Raw genomic sequence first — 26,793 nt, 5'->3', positions numbered from 1 at the left:
AACATGCATATCAAGGCCCAAAGGAATCCACTGACCTACTATACATTCCAAATTACATGATCACCACATCAATCAAAATTAGAAAGAGATGTTTGATGATCTATCATGCTCATATATCTAAGTTCATTCCTTTCTCTTTGATGTATATACACCATCTTTAAATATCCAATGACACTTCTAGCTGCAGGATCTATTAGAAGTATGCCCTAGAAGCTAATTTGGCAGAAAAATTGTATATATTCTGAGACATAAATTTGTACTTGATCTTTTTATTAATTAATAAAATTGGATATTTTTTTCATTCATGTTATTATCCGTCCATGAATTGTCCAAAGAATTAATAAGATAATGACATATATTCTCAAGAGTTGAGAATTTAAAGCATGTGCCATTGTTGATTAATTTCTGAATTACTCTTGATCGATGGATCATTACGAAGGACGGTGATCGATTCGATGAGATTAGTGCACATATCATATTTTTTAATGGACGAGTCTTGAGTCCACAGTGTGGGGACACTGAAATGATTGTGCAAGTGCTTGTTAGAGAATAAGTGTACTGAGCGTGACCAAAGCAAGAAGTCACTTGGATGTCAGTGATTTACTTGATGCTGCAGTTGTATGATTGGTACTTAGACCTGCGATGCCATAGCTATTCACAGTGAGGTCGCTGTAGTTTGACGAGCACATAAACATGGGCCCTATCCATTAGGATCCTTGTGGTGCAGATTGGCTGCAGTAGGTTCACTGTCGAATTAGGATTGCATCTAGATGGGATCTATCGATCTTGATAGACTAAGAGAGATCCTATGTGATTTATGAGTCTGAGTTCGAAAAACCTTGGCTAAGACATTTTGGAAAAGGAGTTTTCTAATCTCGAACTTAAGTCAAATAAATTTTGACATATGACAGATGATGGGGTTTGAGGAGTTATCCATGACCTCCATCTTGTCGGGATCCATGATAGAAGGACTATATCATACGCTAACTGCACCTAGAAGTTCATCTATTCCGTTTTACTGGATTGTCACTACATGCTGCTAGGTATCACTGGTGGATTGTGAGACTCGAAGGCATTCACTTGATGATCAGTAAATTCTGAAGAAAAGAGTTGAAATTATTTCAACCAATTGAAAGGAGTTTCAATAATATTATGATGGAGATCACAATATATCTCACTATCAGACAGAATAGAACCTATGGGGTCACACATATAAGAGATTTTGATCATTCCGACGGTTGGATTGCGATTTAGAATTGCAATATATCTTGATTGTCAATTTGATTGATAATTGGTTTAACCCACTAAGAGTTAGTGAGTTAAAGAAGGAGGATTTCAATTGGACTAAATCAATTAGGCTTAACCTTATTAGATAAGGATGGAAAGTCCTAATTAATTAGAACTCCTTATTTGATAAGGAACTTAATTCATAAATCCAATTTGGATCCTAATTGGATTAGGATTTACATGAATCAAATTGGAGGACATATTGGGTCCTAATTAGATTAGGATTCAATTAATCAAGAGGAACCATATGATTCCTAATTGAATTAGAAAATCTAAAGCATAAAAGGAAGGAACTCCCCCTCCTTTTCTTCCTCGGGTGAAACAAAGGAGGGGCATCCACCCCTCCTTGAATCACGCCAAGAACCTCTTGATTGCATCACGCCCCACCCCTCCTTCCTTTTTTGGCCTTCCACACGGCACAAGGAGAGGCCATGTTGCCTCTCCTTGGTTCTCTCCAACCTCTTTTAAGTAAAGGATTGGAAGGGGTGAATCAAGAAAGAATTTCTCCAAATCCTTTTCCTTCTTTAAGCTAGACATGAGATGCTTACATAAAGAGGAGGGGGGCGTGAGGGCTAAATATGCATTAGAGATTATTGAATTCAGCCTTCTCTTCCTCTTCTTTAGCCGCAAGGAAGTCCTTTTCTTCTTCCTCCTTCCAAGAAAAAGAGAAAATGTTTCTTTTTCTTCTTCCTTCTTCCTCCTCTTGGAAGCAATCAAAAGTTAATTGCTTAAAAAAGTTTCAACCTTCAAAAGAGAATCTTCTATAAGAAAGCCAGCACTCCGATGAAATCAAGATGCTTGAAACGATCTGTACCTTGTGTGGATACCTATAAAGGTTGGACACTTGTACGGTTTAATCCTTCGATCATCAGATAGCGGTAAAGATCTACCCGCTCAAAGGTAAAATAGAATCCTTACAATTCTTTATTATAGAATTAAATTAATCAAGTTTTAATTTTAATCTCTTTTTTTTAATTCATAATTTTCTGAGTTTGTGAACTCAGAATTTTTTTGAATTCTACCCTTCCTCGAATGTTCATGTGATGAACAACCCCGCACGTGTGTTTCCACTGCAATCGTCGCAACGCGTGCGAGAGTAACCCGACGGGATCAACGCTCCAAAGCAATACAAGATCTAAATTACAGCCTTTTATGGCATATATGATACAGCAAGTTACACAGACTACAGATATGTACCACTTGACAGCAGCAGCCATTTTAACTAGGAGAGAAAACAGGTATTATAACTAGTTAACCGCACACAGCAGGCAGCTGCTGACACACTGCATTATGCATGATTGCAGCTATCTGATGATTGATTCCTTTTAATGGGAACACCTGAGGCTTTGCATCTTCAGACAAGTCATTGCCATCGTGGTGTCTCTTGCCTGTCACAACCAAAACGATATTGTTTTAAGGGAAGCATTTTCCTAGAATGTTAAGGATCAATCTCATGGTATAACAGAATTAGGCTTACACTATTCTCTTGACTGAATATATTCAGTACGCTAGTAGGAACAAACAATACTTAGCATATACAGTAAGTCTGTATTTACTATTAAGAATAAACTGAAGAATAGGTAATATTTGGCATATCAAAATCCACCGTATGGAGTACATCAACTTCTCTTTTTTTATGCTTCTCTGAATTGTGGGTGATGGCCATGATATATACCCTTGGTTAGATAACTAATATAAAAATAAGTTATATCTGATTGGAAGGTTAAAGGGATGAAAGGAAGAAACAATTTCTGATCAATAAATCATGCTGGGATTCTGTGGAGACGGTCAGTAACAAGCCGGCTCTGCTTTAGCTCTGAGCTGAATGGTGGAAAAGGAGATATTGCATTTAGAAAATGTGCACGAACTACTGCACCCAAAATCCTATCTGAATCAATTTTGTGGACTGGGTGACCCATGGTGGTCAAGATTTTCCTCCTAAATGAGCTATTGCCCAAGTATGTCCCTAGCACGCCGTATTTTTAAAACAAATTTGGACATCATATCTGACTGGGAAGTTGGATTTGCTGCAGCATAGCGAAACAAACATTTCCAGTTCCTTTCCCAGTCTTGATTTCATTTGGTCACTGAAGAAAAACAAACTAGCTTATTCAAAGTAACAAGTAGTTTTTATACACATGCAAGAAAACATTCCAAGTTTGCCATACCTTCTTCACTTCAGGAACTGATTTACAGTCTGGAGGTTTCTCAACAGCCAGTTTGGTTTTGTATGGTATCAAGTTGTGACCAGGTGCATGCTGTGAGACTCCGGTTCTAGAATTTGTCACGTCTGACACAGACCTGTTGGTAGGAGGCCCAGATTCAACATTAGACCCTGGACTCTCCTGTTCCCTCAGAATCTCTTTGTCATCAACACTACTGATATCATTCTGTTCAATCTCTTCTATGCTTCTACTTAATGACGACAAGGATTCTCTGTCCAGGTCTTGCATCACAGCATGGTTAAAGTTTTTCTCTGGCTCAATTTTTTCCATGCTTCTTCTCAGCGAGTCTATATTTGATGTTGTGGATCCTGGATACAGCGGTCTAGTTTGAAGAGCTTGACTGCACTTCGTATCCTGCTTGAAGTTTAGTTCATTTTCAGTTTCTGTAGAAGGGGCATCAATAGTTTCTGCTGCCCCATCTCTAAGACTTCCATGCTGCAGAGCTGTTTCATCATCTTCTCCAGTTTGGCTAGAATTACTACCATCACCACCATAATCCAATGTGAGCTCAGTTTGCTGGTTCTGTTCCAAGGCCTTTAAAGCTCGAAGCCTTCTGTAGTATTCTTCAAAGTATGCTTTCTTTTCGGCAACTAAGCCACTAAACTTGTCCAGTTCCTCCTGGCGTCTGTCGTGAGTAAACACTGACCTTTTCTCCCATGACAATGACTCAGCTGCAAATCTTCCAAAGGATATAGAACCATGATCAAGCATTTGCGAGACCGAAGCTTCCTGCAAACCACATTAACAATATTAATACTCTACATAAATGAAAGAAAACAATATATTTAAATAATTACAGCACCCCAATTATCTTTCATTGGCTTCTTTGTATCACATGCTATATTCTCTGCTAACTTTGTATCAAACTTAATATAATATCCATATAAATCAACAGAAAATGTAAGAAACAAAAAGGGGAAAATTAATATACCAACACAGCTGAAAGGTAATGTATCATGAGTTCAGAATTCAATATAGGAGAAGAATAACAAAGTAGGTCACATCAGGAAATACAGAGAAATGAAACTCAGGTACTTAATAAAGCTCAAGCACCCATTTAGCCACCCAATAACAACAGAATAGGAAAATTATATTCATTATAGACCTTTTGCATAGCAATCTAACTTAATAAGCAGATGTAAGGAGTTTATATCATCCCAACTGTATATACTTCAAAAACAGCAATGAAACTGCAAGGAGAGGAAAACAAGCAAAATAGAACCAATAAGACCACAGCAGAGAATAAAAGAACTCGTACCATTCTGTTGCAAATATAGTGTAGAATTTGATACAATATATTACATGTAAGATCATATATTAAAAAATCTGAAATGCAAAATGAAACTAGCAATAGATAAATATCGTATCATTGTAGTTAGCATTTATGTAACCTGAATAATGTCATTAAAAAAGGGTTAAAGAGCAAAAAATAGATGGTTTGATACATGTAAGAATGAATTGCTGTTAGTTTAGCACTCTAAAGGAGCATTAAAGATTTTTTTAGACAAATAATTATGATGGTGAACAACCCAAAGAGATTAGAAAAAAATTACTTGAGAATCATCTCGATCAGATAACTCCTCCTGTGACCATCCATAATAAGTCTGACCAACACTGGTCGCCATTTCATGTCAACCAGTTACTTTACAATTATTACACAATATTATGGAGGCAAAAGCAGTCAGTTGATGGTGCCTCCCATTCTACAAAAGTATAAGCAAGGGCAGATACCTACATTAGGAAAAAGAACGACAGTTTTAGTCCTTAACCTTGATAGCGTAAAAGTCAAAACACTGAGAATCATATTCTAGTTTAGATTGTCACGGTAACAATGTCAAAATATGGGATAACGATGATAGAGGAAATGTAATAACATGAGATAAAGTTGCGAGTAAAGTAGGAAAAATAACGAATCTCCTGAAATTTGAGTATGTAAAAGGGAAGAGTACAGCAAAATCTTGTCACAGTGATTTGTAAAGTACTTGCAAACTTTGCTAGATTTTTAAAAATACTCTATTCATCAAGAAAATTATAAATATATTTTCAATGACCATTGTGCTAATAGCATGGGGTTGAAAACTTCTTGACCACAAGCAGATGAGAGTATAATCAATTTAGGTTTACATAAAATTCAACTTCTTTAATTGCATTTAAGAAAGTCTTCATCCAAAACAAGAAAACAATATCTGAAATAGGCTGGGTCAAAAGCAAGGTAGTGTTCCAACTTTAATCCAAGAAAAATTAATGTTTTTTCCATAGGTTTGACTTTGGGGCAAAATTTTATATCACATTTATAATTGTCTTGTAAAAATTGGTTGAAATCCTTTACATGATAAAAAAAGAATTAACAACAGTAAAATTATGATGCTCTGATAGGCATAGGAAATTGATGGGAAAAATGAAAAATCAAATAACTTAATACAGACTAAATAAAAAGCCATGGAGCAAATTTTTCTTCCAAGCCTCAAGGAGAACAGTAAAGGAATGATTTAAATTCCTTGGGGACCTTTTCAGATGCGACATACTTAACAAAAGACTGCTGTAATCATTAAACAATCCAAATAAATTAAGTTTTGTAAACGAGCTAAGATAGTAAATTAAAGTTAGTCCAACACTCACGGCAGTCATAGTTAAAACATAAGCTGAAAACATATCATATCTACTTTTACGAGGTCAGAACATTCTTGGACAAGCTAAACAATTGAGAAAAAAAAAATCCTGGCTTCTGAATATTGCCACCTATTCTTCAATCTTCAAAACCCAAATTCAGATCTTTTTGTTTTTCACAACTCAAGCAGATGTTTAACTAGTGCCAAATTTCGACTCTCAATAAATAGAAACTAAAATCAGGAAAAAAAATTATCAAAGCAGCTCTTCCATGATATTATAAAATCCAAACTCCAACGTTAGATAAGTGACTCTAAATACCTGGCATGAGACGCGCGCGCGCTGGAGAGAGAGAAATAACAAAGCAAATAAGAAATAAAGAATTCAGCTAAATAATAATTAAAAAAAAAGACAATGAAAAATTTAAAGAGATCAAGATAAAGGTTCCATCTTTGATGGGCAATCAAGATAGAGATTCCAAAACCAAATCTTTGGCAGAAAATCGAATCCAATAGAAAGAAAAACATAAAATCTAGCTCCCGAACCTTGGCTAGGGGCAACAAATCATCCATTTTGGGATCAAAAACAAACCCAGAAAGAAAAAATCCCCTTCGAAAAGGCATAAAAGTAATACTATGACAAATTGTTGGCAAATAAATCAAAATATACTTACATACTTCAAGAAATACTGCGATCCGGAAAACAAAGATGTAAATGTCAGAAAAACACCAGAGCATCCCAAATTAAATGAGAGCAGAAATAAAAATGAAAAAACAAATTAAATTAATTAGCCAATCGCAACAATTAGGAGAAAAGTTATCCAATGGTGAAGCAGGCATTTCAGCTAACTTAATAACAAGAGACATAAAAGAATTGCAGAAAAAAAATAGCACAATAAGATTCACACAAACTGGAAGTTCATGTAAAAAAGCCCATCTATTTATGGTCGGGATTTTGTGAAGGAGAAAATGTAAATATGCGACACATTCTAGTATTGAGCAAACAACTCCTGATTTCTGACAAGCAAAACACGAACTTTGAGAATGTCGGTTCTCGAAGTCAAAATCGTACCTTTATTGATACCATCTTTATCTCGAAACTATCATCAGCCTCCAAATCATATGAATTCTTCAGGAACAGCAGAAAAAACACATCAGAAGAAATTTAATTACAGTTTTGTAATTAAAGATGCCTTAAAAAAATATAATCTTCAAAAAACAAGAAATTAGAAGGCAAAATGGGAAAAGGAAAAAGAGGCTCAAATTCGCCACTTCCAGATGTTCCCCGCCAATTGCTAGAGAAGCTGACACGCAAAGAAGAAAAGAGCAATTTTACAAGTCACCCATCATCTCATCAATATACATACATACACACAAAAAAGAGGAGAAGATCCCCGCTCCTCCTCTCCTCGGGTGATGACCTCTCCAACTTACAATGAATGCAGATTGGTTGTCAGCAGTGTAGTAGACCTTCCAAAAATGCCTCGCCTATTGCCAGAGAAGGTGGCATGCAAAGAAGAGAACAAATTTAGAAGTCAACCCTTGTTGCATCAATATTCCTGCAAAAATGCATCCATACAAACAAAAAAGCAAGGAATGCTGTACCGGCCGGTTCAGCCCGTACCGAACCGATACTGGCTCCGAACGGTCTGGTTCGGTGTTAAAAACCCGTACCGGCCCGAACCGGCTAACCGTATCGGCCTGTACCGGTTCCAAATTTTTTTGGAGCTTTTGGATACGTGAACCAAGAGGGTTCCCTCCCAACCCGCAAGCTACCAATGCTTTCAAATCAAGATCTGGCCAGAACAGGTCAGCAACACATGGATAATTTAATCTAGTATACCAGTCCAAAAATTGGTGTCCAAGACTATTGATGCTTGTTGAACGTCAATAATAGACCAAAAAGCTAATTTGATTCAAGAAATCACAGCCTAAAGCAATAAAAGTAATACTATGACAAATTGTTGGCAAATAAATCAAAATATACTTATATACTTCAAGAAATAATGCGATCAGAAAATTTTTCGACCTGAGCACGCTGTTCCACCAATCAGATATGCTTGCTAAAGAGACATCAATGGTTAGGATTTATCGAGGACAGCTTCCACAGAAAATCACGAATCAAGCCCCTATAAGATAAGATGACTAGGAGCTGTAATATTTCATTTAAAGGCTATCAAAGAAAGGAGTAAAGATGTCATCATCACCCAAAAGGTTCGGACTTTAGCTGCTGCATAGGGTCAGCAATAGCTCAGAAGATAAATAGATAAGTAAGACAACAGCAGACACGAATATACTTGAACAGTTTTTATGAGTTTGGTAAAATTCTAGGATGATGCAGTTTGAAGGTCCGAGCCACAAAAACTGATGAAGTAGATTTACCATGAATAAAGCGGAATGCAAAGTGTACAATCAACATAAAAGTTGTGGTTAAAAAGGGATAGCTGGCAAAGAGAGTGGCTATCCATAATTACCTAAACTACAAAGGCCGGCGGACAATAGAAACTCAAGCAAGTACATTATCATCTGAACGCAATACAAGTGTACTATTTATGTAAATAAATTAAACAAACTTAGTCTCAAACTAGGTGGAATCAAGAAACTTCATCTCATCTAAAGGGAACCAGAAAGAGTATGGCCGTCAAACCACGTACAGGTCAAGGAATTATCTGTGTTCAATAGAAATCATTAGGTCTAGCATGGAAGGTGCAAGAAGACGACGTTTTTTATTAAAAAAAGAAAAAAATATTAAAAAATGTTAGAAAAAAGAAAAGAAAAGAAAAGAATGGCTTCCAATAATAAAGAACACAAAGCTATATCCACTACAGGCCAGACACAAGTCAATTCTTGTATAAAAATAAATGGAGCCTTTTTGGAAGCCAAAAAAGGAATCATGTTTAGCCTACGAGAAGTGAGTCCTAAGAAACCAAAACAGACAATTTACCTAGAATACACAATATTTGGCTTTGTAACGAGCCAACCTCAGTTCGAAAAATAAATCACCGAGTCAACCAGATATGCTAATTGTTGGTCCATTTGAACTTTAGAAGATAAGACTACATCCTAAAAAATAATAATCATAAAACAATCATTCACAACTTAATAGAATATAATCATCCCGACATATCACAAGCCTTACCTTTATGATACATAATACATTCAAGAAAACAAAAAAAGGCATCCCCAAGGTTTCTGCCACTTAGCATCTGAGGTGTTTCGAATACATGATGCACAGGTCAAATGGAGCAACCTTACCATTGCACCAAGCCCCGCCCGCACGTAATACATTAACAAACATGCTCAGGCATGAAATCATGAAAATTAAAGAGAAAGAGAGGTTGAAAAAGAAATGGTAAAGTATCCAGAACAACATGCAGAAATGTTTTCCAAGCCAATGGAAAGTCATGCAGATCAATGTAACCAACAAGGTTAACAAAAAATGATTAAATGATTGAAGGATTGGAATTACCACACAGTATGTCACAAGGATATAACCATAACTGATGGCCAGCAGACAAAACAAAGAGAAATTCTTCTGGTTCTGAACTTGATCTAATATAAAAAGGCATAGGAGCTATACAGGGATTAGTCTAATAGTTCGGTTCTGAGATTATGCAAATGCATTTTCAGAAGATCATGTCATTATCTCATGGGAACTGCATATGATACTATTTGAAAGTGTACTAAGAGAACCAACCACATTTGTCAAATAAAATATTAAGCAACATACACAGCACATAAAAATGGGAGCAAAAGTAGAGCTGCCACTGTCATGATTTATAGAAAACAAGGATGTAAATGTTAGAAAAACACCACAGCTTCCCAAATTAAATGAGAGCAGAAATAAAAATGAAAAAACATATTAACTTAATTAGCCAATCGCAACAAATGGGAGAAAAAGTTATCCAATGGTGAAGCAGGCATTTCAGATAACTTTATAACAAGAGACGTAAAAGAATTGCGGAAAAAAAAAAGCACAATAAGATTCACACATAAACTGGTAGTTCATGTAAAAGAGCCCATGTATTTATGGTCGGGATTTTGGGAAGGAGAAAATGTAAAAATGTGACACATTTGAGTATTGAGCAAACAACCCTGATTGTTGACAAGCAAAATACAAACTTTGAGAATTTGGGTTCTCGAAGTCAAAATCGTACCTTTATCGATACCATCTTTATCTTGAAACTATCATGAGCCTCCAAATCCTATGAATTCTTCAGGAACAACCGAAAAAACACATCAAAAGAAATTTAATTACAGTTATGTAATTAAAGAAGTCTTACAAAAATATAATCTTCAAAAAACAAGAAATTGAAAGGCAAAAAAGGAAAAGGAAGAAGAGGCTCAAATTCACCACTTCCAGAAGTTCCTCGCCTATTGCTAGAGAAGCTGACACGCAAAGAAGAGAAGAAGAGTAATTTCACAACTTGCCCATCATCTCATTAATATACATGCACACAAAAAAGAGGAGAAGATCCCCGCGCCTCTTCTCCGATGGTGATGACCTCTCCAACTTACAATGAATGCAGCTCAGGTGCCAGCAATGTAGCAGACCTTCCACATATGTCTCGCCTATTGCTAGAGAAGATGGCATGCAAAGAAGAGAAGAACAATTTTTAGAAGTCACCCTTGTTGCATGAATATTCATACAAAAATAAATCCGTACACAAAAAAGCGAAGAAGAAAAGGAGAAGGAACAATGCTTGAAAGGTAACTGAGAAATCACTATAGATGCTCACCTCCTCTCTCAAGTAGAAAGCTAGGAGAAAGGAGAGGTGGAAGGCTGAGCCTTGTTTACCAACATATAAGAACCAGCTCTTTGAGAAGGCGATTATCCATCACATTGTATGCCCGCCCATGCTCCTAATTCTTGGAACCATTATAAGTACCATTTTGAACCTTATGTCTTACATGAAAAGTTAACATAATCTGCGGCATTAGATAAACAGGTCTACTGCAATAAATAAATAAGGTTTACTGCAAATCCGAATATGACTCAGAGGGTACCCTCTCAACTCACAACCTACCAATGCTTTCAAATCAAGATCTGGTCAGAACAGGTCAGCAACAAATGGATAATTTAATCTAGTATACTAGTCTAAAAATTGGTGTCCAGCACTATTGATGCTTGTTCAACGTCAATAACAGACCAAAAAGTTAATCTGATTCAAGAAATCACAGCCTTAAGCAATAAAAGTAATACTCTGACAAATTGTTGGCAAATAAATCAAAATATACTTACAAACTTCAAGAAATACTGCAATCGAACAGTTTTTCGACTTGAGCATGCTGTTCCACCAATCAAATATGCTTGCTAAAGAGACATCAATGGTTAGGATTTATCGAAGACAATTTCCACAGAAAATCACGAATCTAGCCCCTATAAGATGAGATGACCATGAGTTGTAATAGTTTATTTGAAGGCTATCACCGGAATGAGTAAGGATGCTGTCATCATTGCCAAAAGGTTCGGACTTTTGCTGCAGCATAGGGATCCAACCATGGAATGCCGTACCGGTCCAGTCCTAGACCGGTACCGGAACGGATAAAAAACCGGTATTTTCCGATTTTTTATCCGAACCGGCCGGTACGGGTGCGTACCGGCCGGTTCGGAGCCCGTACCGGCCGGTACGGGTGCGTACCGGCCGGTTCGGAGCCCGTACCGGCCGGTACCGGCCTCGTACCGGTGCGAACCGGCCGGTTCGCACCGGTACGATTTTTTTTTTTTAGAACCACAGCGCCGCGCGCTGTGGTTTTTGAAACTACCGCATACCGGCCGGTACGGTACCGGCCGGTACGTACCGGACCGGACCGTCCAACAATAGCTCAGAAGATAAATAGATAATTAAGACAACAACAGAGACAAGAATAAACTTGAACAATTTTTATGAGCTTGGTAAAGTTCTAGGATGATGCAGTTTTGAAGGACCGAGCCACAAAAACTGATGAAGTAGATTTACCATGAATAAAGCGGAATGCAGAGTGTATAATCAACATAAAATTTGTGGTTAAAAGGAATAGTTGGCAAAGAGAGTGGCTATCCATAATTACCTAACTACAAAGGCTAACGGACAATAGAAACTCAAGCAAGTACATTATCATGTGCAACTTAGACAAAAGGCATTATCTTAACCAAGTTCAAAACTTTTGAAGATATACTGAAGAAAAGGGAGAGAGGGATAGAGAGACTTTTACCAAGATCTCTCCACTTCCTACGCTCTCCACCAAAATCTACTTTAAATCTCTCAGAAATTCAAGAAACCCTTAAAAAGGAATATTGAAAAAAATAATCCCAGCAACTGGAAAGCAAAGAAGGGGAAGATGGAGAAGGAGACTCAGATTCACCAATTGATCTGCAACTAATAAATCAAAACGGCTGCAAACGGTTGCCTGCAGAACAACAGCAGCAGACCATCCAAGATTGCCTCACCATCAAGAGAATAGTTGCTTTCCTCTCAAAATGTAGCAAAACCCTCATCCAAGAATCATCACAGCCTCTTTGCATGGAACCCAAAAGCAATGCCGCTCTCCCAGTTTGCGAAACAAAGAAGAAGAAGAAAAGCAAAAGAGAAGAAACAAAAACAAAGAGAACAAGATAACAAGAAGCACACCATCGCGGCCATTATCCACCCGGGAGACCAACAACAAGTTGAAGGAGAAGAAAGAGAAGACCAACAAATCTTGAGTAAGAGAACTAGAAGCCGACCTGGGGAAAAGATCCCACAGTGTCTCTTTTTCTCCTTCCCCCATCGAACGATCGTTGCTGCTCGGCTGTCTGCGGAGCAGCAGACCTTCCAGAGCTGCTCACTCAATCGCTGCTAAAGAGCCGCGGCCAGATCTGCACCCTCTTGTCTATGATATCTGCTATCTGGTGGGGGAGGTGGACTCCTTCCGAGCCACGCATGTCTTTCGTGAGGCGAACAGTGCAGCAGACTGGGTCGCCTCATTCGTAGCACACCACTCTGGAGCCGTCCTATGGAGGGGTTTCGAGCGAGTGCCGGTGGCACTAGAGCGTGTTTTGCTTTTTGATTATTCTGGGCGTTTTCACGGTTTGCAGTGAGATGCCGGTACACCAAAAAAAAAAAGAGAACATAATCTCAAGCACCAAACTATTACATCCACCATGAAAGGCTTGATCAAATCATTCAAAGTTGACAGTAAGAGACAACAAAAGCAGAGAAATTACTATAACAGATCCATGAAAACACTAAAGTTATATGTCACAGTCACAAAGGCAAAAAATAGCATACAAAACCACACAAATAGATGTGGGGCATTCCACAGACGTGGTGCATGCAACAACAAATAAAAGCAGGTGGACAACCAATTGAATCACCAAGGCTAACAGAGCAAAAAAAGTTTGCTCAAAATTTGATGACCATCATTCATGTCATCAAATGGAGCAAGCAATGGCAGCGAACTGAGACAACAACCAGCACAAATCTATGTACAACAACCAAGCAAAATGAGAGATATAGAAGCAATAAAATAATCCAAACTCTTTATATGAACCAGAGAAATAGTCTTAGCATCTGACGAGATAAGCCTCCAAAGAAATTCTATATAGCAACCTTTTAAGCTCAATGGTTTAGGATTTTCCATGGATTTCGTTTGATTCTGGCTATTCACATTTCTTTATTTCAGTCGGTTTTTCTAGAGAATTACATTGCATACCAAAGAATTGAGGTATGATTAATTTCGAGGACGAAATTTATTTAAGAGGGAAAGAATGTAATGTCCAGGCCCGATACTAACTAGGCCCAATACTTTTGAAGCCCAGTTTAAGGGTATTTGGGCCAGGTCATTAATGGGGCCGTATTGGGCCCATGGATGGCAACCCTCACCTCAAGCCTAAGGACTGAAGTGACGGGCCCCAGCTGGCCAGTAGGGGGGAAGGCCAGCTGTTGGGCCCTCATCCATGCATAATGGGAGTCTTCCACCTCTCACCCTGGTTGAAAGGACAAGCCCAGCTGGCCTGAGGGAAAGGGCAGCTGTAGGCTTCCGAAGCAAGGAGGAAGGAGAGGGTGCCACCTCTCCAATAAGCAGAGTTTATTTAAACTCCCAGTTTCTTAGCTTAGGAGTTACTATACCCTCTTATTCCTTAGCCCTCTGGAGTACTATACCATAGAAGCCGAACCCTAGAGCCGAAGGTTGAAGGAGCTGAACCTCTGAAGCCCTAGGAGAGGAAGGAGGGATTTCTTGAAGGGTGTACTGCTCGGCTACAACCAACCCGGAGCAAAGTATGACCTGATTTACTAAAATAGGTTTAAACAAAATAAAAAGGGGGGAAGTTCCTCTGTGGAATGTTTCTTCCCTCTGTTTCATGTTTCAACAGTAAAATAGAGGGAGGAAGACTCTGGCACAGAGATGGAAGAAGAAATAACCTTTACTACCTTATATGATACACTGCAAATATTTTAAAAATATGACAGTTTGACTAGTCTGACTACCCTGTTACCCATGTATGAGGCTTCGTGCTATTGTGGGCGGTAGTCGGCAATAGCACGGCCGTGTCACGGATCGTGTCCGGGGCGTGACATATGTCACCTCAGTTGTGGTTATGATAAAAATTTAAAAGGGAACAGAAATACTTTGAACACAACTGCAATTAATATAACTTATGACGTGAATGCTTTAAGGCCTGCAGCATCACGAGAAGATTGAACTTAGGTGAGATCAAATGAATAATGCTTATCGAACATTGAATTAAAACAACAAAATCCAATTAACATAGCCCAAAAAAAAAAATTTGTTAGTCCGAAAATTAACTATTTATCAAAGACGGATAAATTGACGGGGAGTGCAATCAACTAGCAGACCATTTCATCCACAGTTTAGACCAACAGGGACCTACAGACAGCATCTACCAAAAAAGGGTTGATCATATCATTCAAAGTTGACAGCAAGAGGTAACAAACGCAAAGAAATTACCATAATCCAACCATGAAAATACTAAGTTATGTGTGTCTCAGTCATAGCGGCAAAAACAGCATACAAAACCACATAATGCCAACATTAAATAGATGCTCGGGCATTCCACAAACGTGGTGCGTGCAACAACATATTAAAGCAGGTGGACAACCAATTGCATCACCAAGACTACCGGACCCAAAAAAAAGTTTGCTCAAAATTTGATGACCATCAATTACGTATCATCAAACAGAGCAAGCAATGGCAGCCAACCGAAACAACAACCAGCATAAATTTATGTACAACCACCAAGCAGGACGAGAGATATAGAAGCAATAAAATAATCCAAACTCTTTCTATGAAGAACTAGAGAACTAGTCCTAGCATTTAACGAAATAAGCATCCGAAGAAATCCTATATAGCAACCTTTTAAGCTCAATGGTTTAGAATTTCCCGTGGATTTAGAACGTCAGAGATCATTTCACATGCCAGAACAATATAGAACATAACCTCCAGAACCAAATTAGACGGAGTCCCACCAACAACCAAGAATACCAAATGTAGATTGAACAAACACCGATCAAAATATTATCTCACTATCATTCAAGTCCAGAGAGAACTTAAAGCAAAGTTAACAAAATAAAATATCTGAACCAAGTTCAAAACTTTTGAAGATATACTGAAGAAAAGGGAGAGAGGGAGAGAGACTTTGACCAAGATCTCCCCATTTCCTACACTCTCCACCTAAATCTACATTAAAATCTCTCGAAAACACAACCGTAAAAAAGAATATTGAAAACAAAAATCCCAGCAATTTGAAAGCAGAGAAGGGGAAGATGGAGGGGGGCTCAGATTCACCGATTGATCTGCAACTAATAAATCAAAATGGCTGCAAACAGTTGCCTGCAAGATTGCCTTGCCGTCAAGAGAATAACTGCTTTCCTCTCAATTGTAGCGAAACCCTCGTGCAAGAATCATCACAGCCGCCATGTAAAGAACCCAAAAGCAGCGCCGCTCTCCCAATTTGGGAAACAAAGAAGAATAAGAAAAGCAAAAGAGAAGGCACATAAACAAAGAAAGAGAAAAAGATAACCAGAAGCACAACATTGTGACCATTATCCACCCGGGAGACCAAGAACAAGTAGAAGGAGAAGAAGAAATAGAATACCAGCAAATCTTGAGAAAGAGAACTAGAAGCCGACCTAGGGAAAAGATCCCACAATGTCTTCTTCTCCTCCCCCCATCTAACAATGGCCGCTGCTCGGATGTCTGCGGGACAGCAGACATTCGAAAGCTGCTCGCTCTACCGCTACTGAAGAGAATATAACCTCCAGCACCAAACTATTTCATCCACAGCTTAGAGTTTAGACCAACAGTGACCAACAAACAACATCCACCTTGAAAGGCTTGATCATATCATGACAGGAAGAGGCGACAAAAGCACAGAAATTACTATAATACATCTATGAAAACACTAAAGTCATATGTGTGTCTCAGTCACAGTGGCAAAAACAGCATACAGAACCACATAATGCCGACTTTAAATTGATGTTTGGGCATTCCACAAATGTGGTGCGTGCAACAACAAATTAAAGCAGGTGGACACCCAATTGCATCACCAGGACTAACGGACCTAAAAGACGTTTGCTCAAAATTTGATTAACATCATTCACATATCATCAAATGGAGCATGCAATGGCAGCCAACCAAAACAACAACCAGCACAAATTTATCTACAACAACCAAGCAGGATGAGAGAAATAGAAGCAATAAAATAATCCAAACTCTTTATATGAAGAACCATAGAACTAGTCTTAGCATCTAGCTAAATAAGCCTCCGAAGAAATCCTATATAGCAACCATTTAAGCTCAATGGTTTAGGATTTCCTATGGATTTAGCATGTCAGAGATCATTTCACATGCTATAACATTAACAATTGAAAAGAGGGAGAGATGGCACATCGAAACAATATAAACATAACCTCCAGAACCAAATTAGACAGAATCTCACCAACAACCAAGAATACCAAATCCAGATTGAACAAATAGCGATCAAAATATTCTCTCTCCATCAAAACCCTCATCCAAGAATCATCACAGCCTCTTTGTATAGAACCCAAAAGCAATGCCGCTCTCCCAGTTTGCGAAACAAAGAAGAAGAAAAGCAAAAGAGAAGAAACATAAACAAACAAAGAGAACAAGATAACAAGAAGCACAACATCACGGCCATTACCGAAAGCGATCCTATGATGCTAGTAGTGATAGCATGTTGAAATTTAGAATTTTTCAAAAATAATGGCTGTACCTGTTGGGGTTGCCTACGTACCCCCTTCACAAGGGAGATCAAGCCATACGTAGTTCTTTTAATTTTGAAATTCACAGCGAAAAAATCGAATTAGACATTTTAATTCAGATATGCATAAGAAATCAAATTTCAAAGTACCACTACAAGTATACATGATCAATATGTCGGGATTGTTTAAACGATTAAGCTAAAATCATTGCACGATTAATTTCAGATCTGAAATGAGATTATTAATTAAGTTCTAAACTCAACTAATCTAACACCCAACTAATCTTCGAATGCCCATCGAATAGGCTCGGAAGATTACTCTGTGAAGAGCCCCAAAAGAGGTTTAACCCTCGGGGATTGAAACCTATAAGATATATCTTTCGACCTAGATTTATACGGATTATACCTTTATGAAATCTGAAAGTAACGGATCTGATGCTCGAGCTTCGTAGCCACACACTCGTCTGGCCTCTACAAGTAATCCACACGAAGCTCCTGGAGTGATCCAATCCCGCGGAAGTGCTAGCTTGCGCAGGATCTTCCTTTGCTGAATTTTGATCTTTCCAACGCTATCAACTTTTGGTTCGCCTTCTTGGAAGAACTTGGAGGAATGGTTAGTAGGGATTGAAGAGGACTTAGATCTGATCTAAAGGCTCTTATCTGGGATCCCTATCAGCTATGGCGAGATGGACTCAGAGGAAGATGAAAATGGGCGAGATGGAAGGCTGAATTTCATTCACAAAATTTCATTTCTTTTTTAGCCACAATTGGAACTCTTCTTTTAAAGGCGCGCCATCTGATCATTTGAATTCGAAATTCAAATGGAAATTTGGTATCTTGTTGGCGCATGAAGGTGTTGGTTGTAACAAGATAGTTCTTATCTTGTTTGAACTCAAAATTCAAACAATAGATGGTTCATGCAGGTGAGATAGGATCGAAATAGATGGTGCTGATATTCCATCATCATCTAACCATTCTCCCACGTCCCACGATCCAAATCCCTTCACTTTTCATTGAAAATCCACGTCCGGATCGAATCCCCCGAATTCAGCCCGTCCACGAGTTTCCGGATTTTCAGAAGGAGTCGACCTTCCCGATCTCGAGTCGACTCCAAGTCGCCTCGAGTCGACTCCTTCCCCTTCGAGTCGTACTCCAAAGTCGACCCGAGTCGACCCCATAGCTTCGCAGGTCAACCCTGGTTGAGACGACAGAGAACTCCTGATACCCCCAACGAGTCGACCCTTTCAGAGCTCGAGTCGACCCCAACAACTTGCTTCGAATCGACCCTAAGGAAACTCGAGCCGACCCCATCTGGAAAAACAGAAGTCGTTCTTTGGATTGTCTGAGAGAGTCGACCCCAACCCATCTCCAGTCGACCCCTCTTTACTTCGAGTCGACCCCACCTGGGAAGAATTCGTTCTTTGGATTCTCTGAGAGAGAGTCGACCCCAGCCAAGCTTGAGTCGACCCCAGCCCATCTCGAGTCGACCCCTCTTTACTTCGAGTCGACCCCTGCGCCACTAATCCAATTAGGTCAAAACCAAAATTAAATCCAATTCAATTTGGCTCATCCTTAGTCCGTTTACTCAATCAAATTGAGTTTATTAGTAATCTAATTACTAATTAATCCTCCAATAATTACTTTAATTATTTTATAGGATAATTTGCCAATCGAGTTGACCAAATTATTCCTAAATGATTCTCAATCATCCATCAGCTATCTTGATCAATCAGAAAACTTCTATGCGTGTGACCTCATTGGTTCGAACCTAAGCCGGTAGTACAGGAACGACTTCTTGCACTAATCGATGTGACCATCTAGCAATGGTATCCGACGTCCGGATAGGCCGAATATATACGAAGCAAATATTCTGAAACCCTAGACTATGGTTACTGTATAATTCATCCCTTTGACTACTAATGCTAGGATGACCTCAGAGTTCTGTCAACTCTCTAATCAGTACATCCACTATGTGATCAACTTTAGAAATCCGGTGACTCATCACAAGGATTGCCCTGGCCAAGATTTTGCTAAATTGAACACAGCATTATCTCCTATTTCAAGGAGGGGTCAATTCCATCTTGACTCACGCACTGATTTCGCAAGTACTTGACTGCACCCAGTAACCTTCCGTTCCAGAATTAGAAATTCTGCTAGTTCGGTACCAAAGTACAGTAAGTTGCTTGCTAATCACTGTGGTGATCTCAGGTCTGAGGGATATTTACACCCATATCCACTCGGAACATCTCTTGACAGTAGAGCATTCCGGAATTGGTCACGTTCAGTGAAATGTACTCCACTTCACCTGTGTGACATATCAGTATCTCCACACTCCTTGGTTAAGAGGACAACCAACGTATATGTCTCATAACGACCTAATCTCGACAATGCTGTTGTCCTATTAACAGCATATCATTTGGTCGCAAATAGGTTTAAGAACATAAATCCTTCTTTATCATAAAATAAGTCTTAAGAACATCATATAAGAGATCATTTGAAGATGTACAATGAAATGATGAATAATGCCAAATAACACTTTATTAATTTGTCAATCAATTCCCAACAATGAATATAAGAGATCAACACGCTGACGATTGACACGTAGGATACAACTCCCAACAATTACCCCCCCGGGAGACCAACAACAAGTTGAAGGAGAAGAAGAAAGAGAAGACCAACAAATCGTGAGTAAAAGAACTAGAAGCCGACCTGGGGAAAAGATCCCACAGTCTCTTATTCTCCTCCCCCCATCGAACGATTGTTGCTGCTCAATTGTCTGCGGAACAGCAGACCTTCCGGAGCTGCTCGCTCAATCGCTGCTGAAGAGAACATAATCTCCAGCACCAAACTATTTCAACCACAGTCTAGACCAACAGTGACCTACAAACAACATCCACCATGAAAGGCCTGACCATATCATTCAAAGTTGACAGCAAGAAGCAACAAAAGCATAGAAATTACTATAATCGATCCATGAAAACACTAAAGTTATATGTGTGCCCCAGTCACAAAGGCAAAAAATAGCATACAGAACCACTTATTGAACACGTGAAGATTGAACATAGGTGAGATCAACTGAATAATGCTTATTGAACATTGAATTAAAACAACAAAATGCACATTACCATAGCCCAAAAAAATAAAATTGTTGGTTCAAAAATTAACTATTTATCAACGCCAGATACGATGACTAGAAGTGCAATCAACTAGCAGAACATTTCATCCACAGTTCAAACCAACAGTGACCTACAAACAGCATCTACCAAGAAAGGGTCGATCATATCATTCAAAGTTTATAGCAACAGGTAACAAACGCGCAGAAATTACTATTATTCAAAGTTATATGTGTCTCAGTCACAGTGGCAAAAAACAGCATACAGAACCACATAATGCCAACATTAAATAGATGCGGGGGCATTCCACAAACGTGGTGCGGGCAACAACAAATTAAAGCGGGTGGACAACTAATTGCATCATTAAGACTAACAGACCCAAAAAAAGTTTGCCCAGAACTTGATGACCATCATTCACATGTCATCAAATGGAGCAAGCAATGGCAGCCAACCGAAACAACAACCAGCACAAATTTATGCACAACAACCAAGTAGGATGAGAGATATAGAAGCAATAAAATAATCCAAACTCTTTATATGAAGAACCAGAGAACTAGTCTTAGCATTTAACGAAATAAGCCTCCGGAGAAATCCTAAATAGCAACCTTTTAAGCTTAATGGTTTAGGATTTCCCATGAATTTAGCATGTCAGAGATCATTCGCAAGCCAGAACATTAACAATTGAAAAGAGGGAGAGAGAGCACATCGAAACAATATAGAACATAACCACCAGACCAAATTAAACGGAGTCCCACAAACAGCCAAGAATGCCAAATCCAAGATTGCCTCGTCGTCAAGAAAATAGCCGCTTTCCTTTCATAACAAAACCCGAGTCCAAGAATCATCACAACCTTCTGGAGAAAATGGCCTTAACATATAAATTCAAAAGCTGTCAATAAAAGAATAAAGTGCAATATTTAATGAACAAATCAACCAACAGAAGAGTAGGAAAAGAAATGGTATACAGAGTTGAGTAGGAGGAAAGGCATTTAGCGATCCAAAAATCTTGTCCAGTCTCCAATAGGCTGCAGCAGTAGCCTGCAGAACAATGGACCTTCCAACTTGCAAAGCATAAAATTTTTATATTTTATTTCCGCCCTTTCCAATTTGATTAGCAAGTAATACTACGAAATAGCTAGGAAGAAAAAGGGGCAAATAAATAGCTATGAAGAAAAAGGGGCAAATAAATAGAAGTGAATCTTATAAATAACAAATTCGGAATAATTCTAGTAGTCAAACAATAGTAATAAGTTTATAAGGAAAGAGTATTTCATGAACAGTTGTAGTGGAAAATCAAATTCAAACTATTGTATAGAAATTCCTGCAGCAGCAACCGATAGACCACCACATAGCAATAGAGTATGATCCAGGCCTCTGAAGCATAAAAGTTTACAAGTGAATCAAATTACCACCAGATATACAGAGATAAGTAGCAAGATCAGGAAAAATAAAAGTAGACAAAGGACCAGAATAAATAATTGATTGATTGGATAACTGTTACCAAGACTAAGGACATCATCATGGGAAAGTCCAAAGAGATTACCCTAGTTAATACCAACTCTAGAGAAATTTCTACCTCGGCTTCTGCAACTCCTACATAAATGAAGCGCAAAAATGGAACTTAAAGTTATCGCCAGCACTAGTTGGCCTCTAAGCAAGCCACTTCGTCTTTTTTCACACTATTACTTGAAGAAAAGATGGAAAATAGAGAATAATGAAGGATGACAGAATCCATGCAAGACCAAAAATTACCTGGGAAAGAATAAGTGCAATAAAAAAGAAGAGTCAGGAAAACTGAAAAAATGAGGTTGGAATGCGAGTAGATTTGAAACATGTAAAAATGTGACAGCCTGTTATTGAGCAAACAACACCTGATTTTTGACAAGCAAAATAGAAACTTTGAGGATTTGGGTTCTCGAAGTCAAAATCGTACCTTTTTTTATAGCATCCTTATCCCAAAACTTTCATCAGCCTCCAAATCCTATGAATTCTTCAGGAACAGAAGAAAAAACACATCAAAAGAAATATAATTACAGTTATGTAATTAAAGAAGTCATAAAAAAACATAATCTTCAAAAAACAAGAAATTAAAAGGAAAAAAGGGAAGAGGAAGAAGAGGCTCAAATTCACCACTTCCAGAAGTTCCTCGCCTATTGCTAGAGAAGCTGGCACGCAAAGAAGAGAACTGCAATTTTACAAGTCACCCATCTTCTCATCAATATACATACATACACAAAAAAGAGCAGAAGAAAGCTAGGGGGCAGGAGAGGTGGAAGGCTGAGCCTTTTTTACCAACATACAAGAACCAACTCTTTGAGAAGGCGATTATCCGTCACATTGTATGCCTGCCCGTGCTCCATCTAAAGCATGGAACCATTATAAAAGCCATTTTGAAGCTTATGTCTTGCATGACAAGCTCACAAAATCTCGAGCATTAGATAATCAGGTCTACAGCAATAAATAAATAAGGTTTACCGCAAATCTGAATATGACTCAAGAGGTTTCCCTCCCAGCTCACAACCTACCAGTACTTTCAAATCAAGATATGGTCAGAACCGGTCAGCAACACATGAATAACTTAATCTAGTATACCAATCTAAAATATGACTAGCTCTATTGATGCTTGTTGAACATCAAGAACAGATCAAAAAGCCAATCTGATTGAAGAAAGCACAGCCATAAGCAATAAAGGTAATAGTAAGGCAAATTGTTGGGAAATAAATCAAAATATACTTACGTACTTAAAGAAATACTGCGATCGGACAGTTTTTCGACCTTTGCATGTTGTTCCACCAATTAGATATGCTTGCTTAAGAGACATCAATGGTTAGGATTTATCAAGGACAGCTTCCACAGAAAATCACGAATCTAGCCCCTATAAAATGAGATGACCAGGAGTAGAAATAGTTCATTTGAAGGATAACACAGGAATGAGTAAAGATGCTGTCATCTTCACCCAAAAAGTTCGGACTTTTGCTGCAGCATAGGGTCCAACAATAGCTGAGAAGTGAGTACTAAGAAATCAAAACAGAAAATTTACCTAGAATACACGATATTTGGCTTTGTAACAAGTCAATCTCAGATCCAAAAATAAATCAGAGTCAACCAACATATGCTTATTGTTGGTCCATTTGAACTTCAGCAGATATGGCTACACCCTACAAAATGATAAGGATAAAACAATCATTCACAACTTAATAGAATATAATCATTACAAGATATCACAAATCTCACCCTTATTAGACATAATACATTCAAAAGAAAAAAAAAGGCGTCCCAAGGTTTCTGCCCCACAGGATCTCGAGAGGTGGTTCGAACTCATAATATGCACAGGTCAAAATGGAGCAACCTTACCACTGCACCAAGCCCCGCCCACATAAAATACATTAACAAACATACTAAAATTACAATACAAACTCAGGCATGAAAACATGAAAATTAAAGTTTCCAAGCAAATGGAAAGTCATGCAGATTCATTGTAACCAACAAGGTTAATAAAAAAAGATTAAAGGATTGGAATTACCACACGGTATGTCACAAGGATATAACCATAACTGATGGCCAGCAGACAAAACAATGAGAAATTCTTCCGATTCGAAACTTGATCTAATAGAAAAAGGGATAGGGGCTATACAGGGATTAGTCTAATAGTTCTAAGATTATGTAAAAGCATTTTCAGAAGATCATGTCATTATCTCATGGCAACTGCATATGATATGATTTGAAAGTTGTACTAAAAGAACCCATCACTTTTGTCAAATAAAAGATTAAGCAACATACACAGCACATAAAAACCAAAACAAAAGTAGAGGTGTCACTGTCATGATGTATAGAAAACAAGGATGTAAATGTCAGAAAAACACCAGAGCATCCCAAATTAAATGAGAGCAGAAATAAAAATGAAAAAACAAATTAAATTAATTAGCCAATCGCAACAATTAGGAGAAAAGTTATCCAATGGTGAAGCAGGCATTTCAGCTAACTTAATAACAAGAGACATAAAAGAATTGCAGAAAAATATAGCACAATAAGATTCACACAAACTGGTAGTTCATGTAAAAGAGCCCATCTATTTATGGTCGGGATTTTGTGAAGGAGAAAATGTAAATATGCGACACATTCTAGTATTGAGCAAACAACTCCAGATTTCTGACAAGCAAAATACGAACTTTGAGAATGTGGATTCTCGAAGTCAAAATCGTACCTTTATTGATACCATCTTTATTTCGAAACTATCATCGGCCTCCAAATCCTACAAATTCTTCAGGAACAACAGAAAAAACACATCAGAAGAAATTTAATTACAGTTTTGTAATTAAAGAGGCCTTAAAAAAAATATAATCTTCAAAAAACAAGAAATTAAAAGGCAAAATGGGAAAAGGAAGAAGAGGCTCAAATTCGCCACTTCCAGAAGTTCCCCGCCTGTTGCTAGAGAAGCTGACACGCAAAGAAGAGAAGAGCAATTTTACAAGTCACCCATCATCTCATCAAGATACATACATACACAAAAAAGAGGAGATCCCCGCTCCTCTTCTCCTCGGGTGATGACCTCTCCAACTTACAATGAGTGCAGATTGGTTGCCAGCAATGTAGTAGACCTTCCGAAAATGCCTCACCTATTGCTAGAGAAGATGGCAAGCAAAGAAGAGAACAAATTTAGAAGTCACCCCTTGTTGCATCAATATTCATGCATAAATGCATCCATACAAACAAAAAAGCAAGGAATGCTGTACCGGCCGGTTCAGCCCGTACCGAACCGATACTGGCTTGGAAAGGTCTGGTTCGGTGTTAAAAACCCGTACCGGCCCGAACCGGCTAACCGTATCGGCCCGTACCGGTTCCAAATTCTTTTGGAGCTTTTGGATACGTGAACCAAGAGGGTTCCCTCCCAACCTGCAAGCTACCAATGCTTTCAAATCAAGATCTGGCCAGAACAGGTCAGCAACACATGGATAATTTAATCTAGTATACCAGTCTAAAAATTGGTGTCCAAGACTATTGATGCTTGTTGAACGTCAATAATAGACCAAAAAGCTAATTTGATTCAAGAAATCACAGCCTAAAGCAATAAAAGTAATACTATGACAAATTGTTGGCAAATAAATCAAAATATACTTACATACTTCAAGAAATACTGCGATCGGAAAACAAAGATGTAAATGTCAGAAAAACACCAGAGCATCCCAAATTAAATGAGAGCAGAAATAAAAATGAAAAAACAAATTAAATTAATTAGCCAATCGCAACAATTAGGAGAAAAGTTATCCAATGGTGAAGCAGGCATTTCAGCTAACTTAATAACAAGAGACATAAAAGAATTGCAGAAAAAAATAGCACAATAAGATTCACACAAACTGGTAGTTCATGTAAAAAAGCCCATCTATTTATGGTCGGGATTTTGTGAAGGAGAAAATGTAAATATGCGACACATTCTAGTATTGAGCAAACAACTCCTGATTTCTGACAAGCAAAATACGAACTTTGAGAATGTCGGTTCTCGAAGTCAAAATCGTACCTTTATTGATACCATCTTTATCTCGAAACTATCATCAGCCTCCAAATCATATGAATTCTTCAGGAACAGCAGAAAAAACACATCAGAAGAAATTTAATTACAGTTTTGTAATTAAAGAAGCCTTAAAAAAAATATAATCTTCAAAAAACAAGAAATTAGAAGGCAAAATGGGAAAAGGAAAAAGAGGCTCAAATTCGCCACTTCCAGATGTTCCCCGCCAATTGCTAGAGAAGCTGACACGCAAAGAAGAAAAGAGCAATTTTACAAGTCACCCATCATCTCATCAATATACATACATACACACAAAAAAGAGAAGATCCCCGCTCCTCTCCTCGGGTGATGACCTCTCCAACTTACAATGAATGCAGATTGGTTGTCAGCAGTGTAGTAGACCTTCCAAAAATGCCTCGCCTATTGCCAGAGAAGGTGCATGCAAAGAAGAGAACAAATTTAGAAGTCAACCCTTGTTGCATCAATATTCCTGCAAAAATGCATCCATACAAACAAAAAAGCAAGGAATGCTTGTACCGGCCGGTTCAGCCCGTACCGAACCGATACTGGCTCCGAACGGTCTGGTTCGGTGTTTAAAAAACCCGTTACCGGCCCGAACCGGCTAACCGTATCGGCCCGTACCGGTTCCAAAATTTTTTTTGGAGCTTTTGGATACGTGAACCAAGAGGTTCCCTCCCAACCCGCAAGCTACCAATGCTTTCAAATCAAGATCTGGCCAGAAGTAGTCAGCAACACATGGATAATTTAATCTAGTACACCAGTCCAAAAAATTGGTGTCCAAGGCTATTGATGCTTGTTGAACGTCAATAATAGACCAAAAAGCTAATTTGAT

The 26,793-nt window shown here is 38.3% G+C and overlaps 1 protein-coding gene across 44 annotated transcripts; it reads right to left on the bottom strand.

Moving 5' to 3' along the window:
- Positions 1-2,397: 2,397 nt before the first annotated feature.
- On the bottom strand, positions 2,398-26,466 carry LOC103699525. 44 transcript variants are annotated; one of them, XM_039123324.1, is made up of 12 exons: positions 26,307-26,457; positions 25,950-26,182; positions 25,168-25,327; positions 24,935-25,056; positions 24,639-24,695; positions 22,910-23,790; positions 22,735-22,794; positions 22,565-22,619; positions 22,368-22,424; positions 7,191-7,247; positions 3,456-4,241; positions 2,398-2,675 (listed from the first exon to the last, which is right to left on the bottom strand). In XM_039123324.1, the coding sequence occupies exons 10-12, from the start codon at positions 7,203-7,205 to the stop codon at positions 2,613-2,615; spliced, it is 864 nt and encodes a 287-aa protein (XP_038979252.1). In that variant the 5' UTR covers positions 7,206-7,247; positions 22,368-22,424; positions 22,565-22,619; positions 22,735-22,794; positions 22,910-23,790; positions 24,639-24,695; positions 24,935-25,056; positions 25,168-25,327; positions 25,950-26,182; positions 26,307-26,457; the 3' UTR covers positions 2,398-2,612. The 44 variants fall into 44 exon arrangements, 35 of the variants coding, with proteins under 35 accessions (XP_038979252.1, XP_038979260.1, XP_038979234.1 ...); XR_005510408.1 differs by lacking the exons at positions 2,398-2,675; positions 3,456-4,241 and adding an exon at positions 5,065-5,126 and having other exon boundaries at positions 26,307-26,466; XR_005510403.1 differs by lacking the exons at positions 2,398-2,675; positions 3,456-4,241; positions 7,191-7,247 and adding exons at positions 20,941-21,302; positions 21,400-22,186 and having other exon boundaries at positions 26,307-26,466.
- Positions 26,467-26,793: the final 327 nt, after the last annotated feature.

Source organism: Phoenix dactylifera, unplaced genomic scaffold (genome assembly GCF_009389715.1).
Source record: "Phoenix dactylifera cultivar Barhee BC4 unplaced genomic scaffold, palm_55x_up_171113_PBpolish2nd_filt_p 002411F, whole genome shotgun sequence".
Taxonomy (NCBI): domain Eukaryota; kingdom Viridiplantae; phylum Streptophyta; class Magnoliopsida; order Arecales; family Arecaceae; genus Phoenix; species Phoenix dactylifera.
Note: the sequence above shows the minus strand (reverse complement) of the source record. Positions and strands in the feature narration are given on the sequence as shown.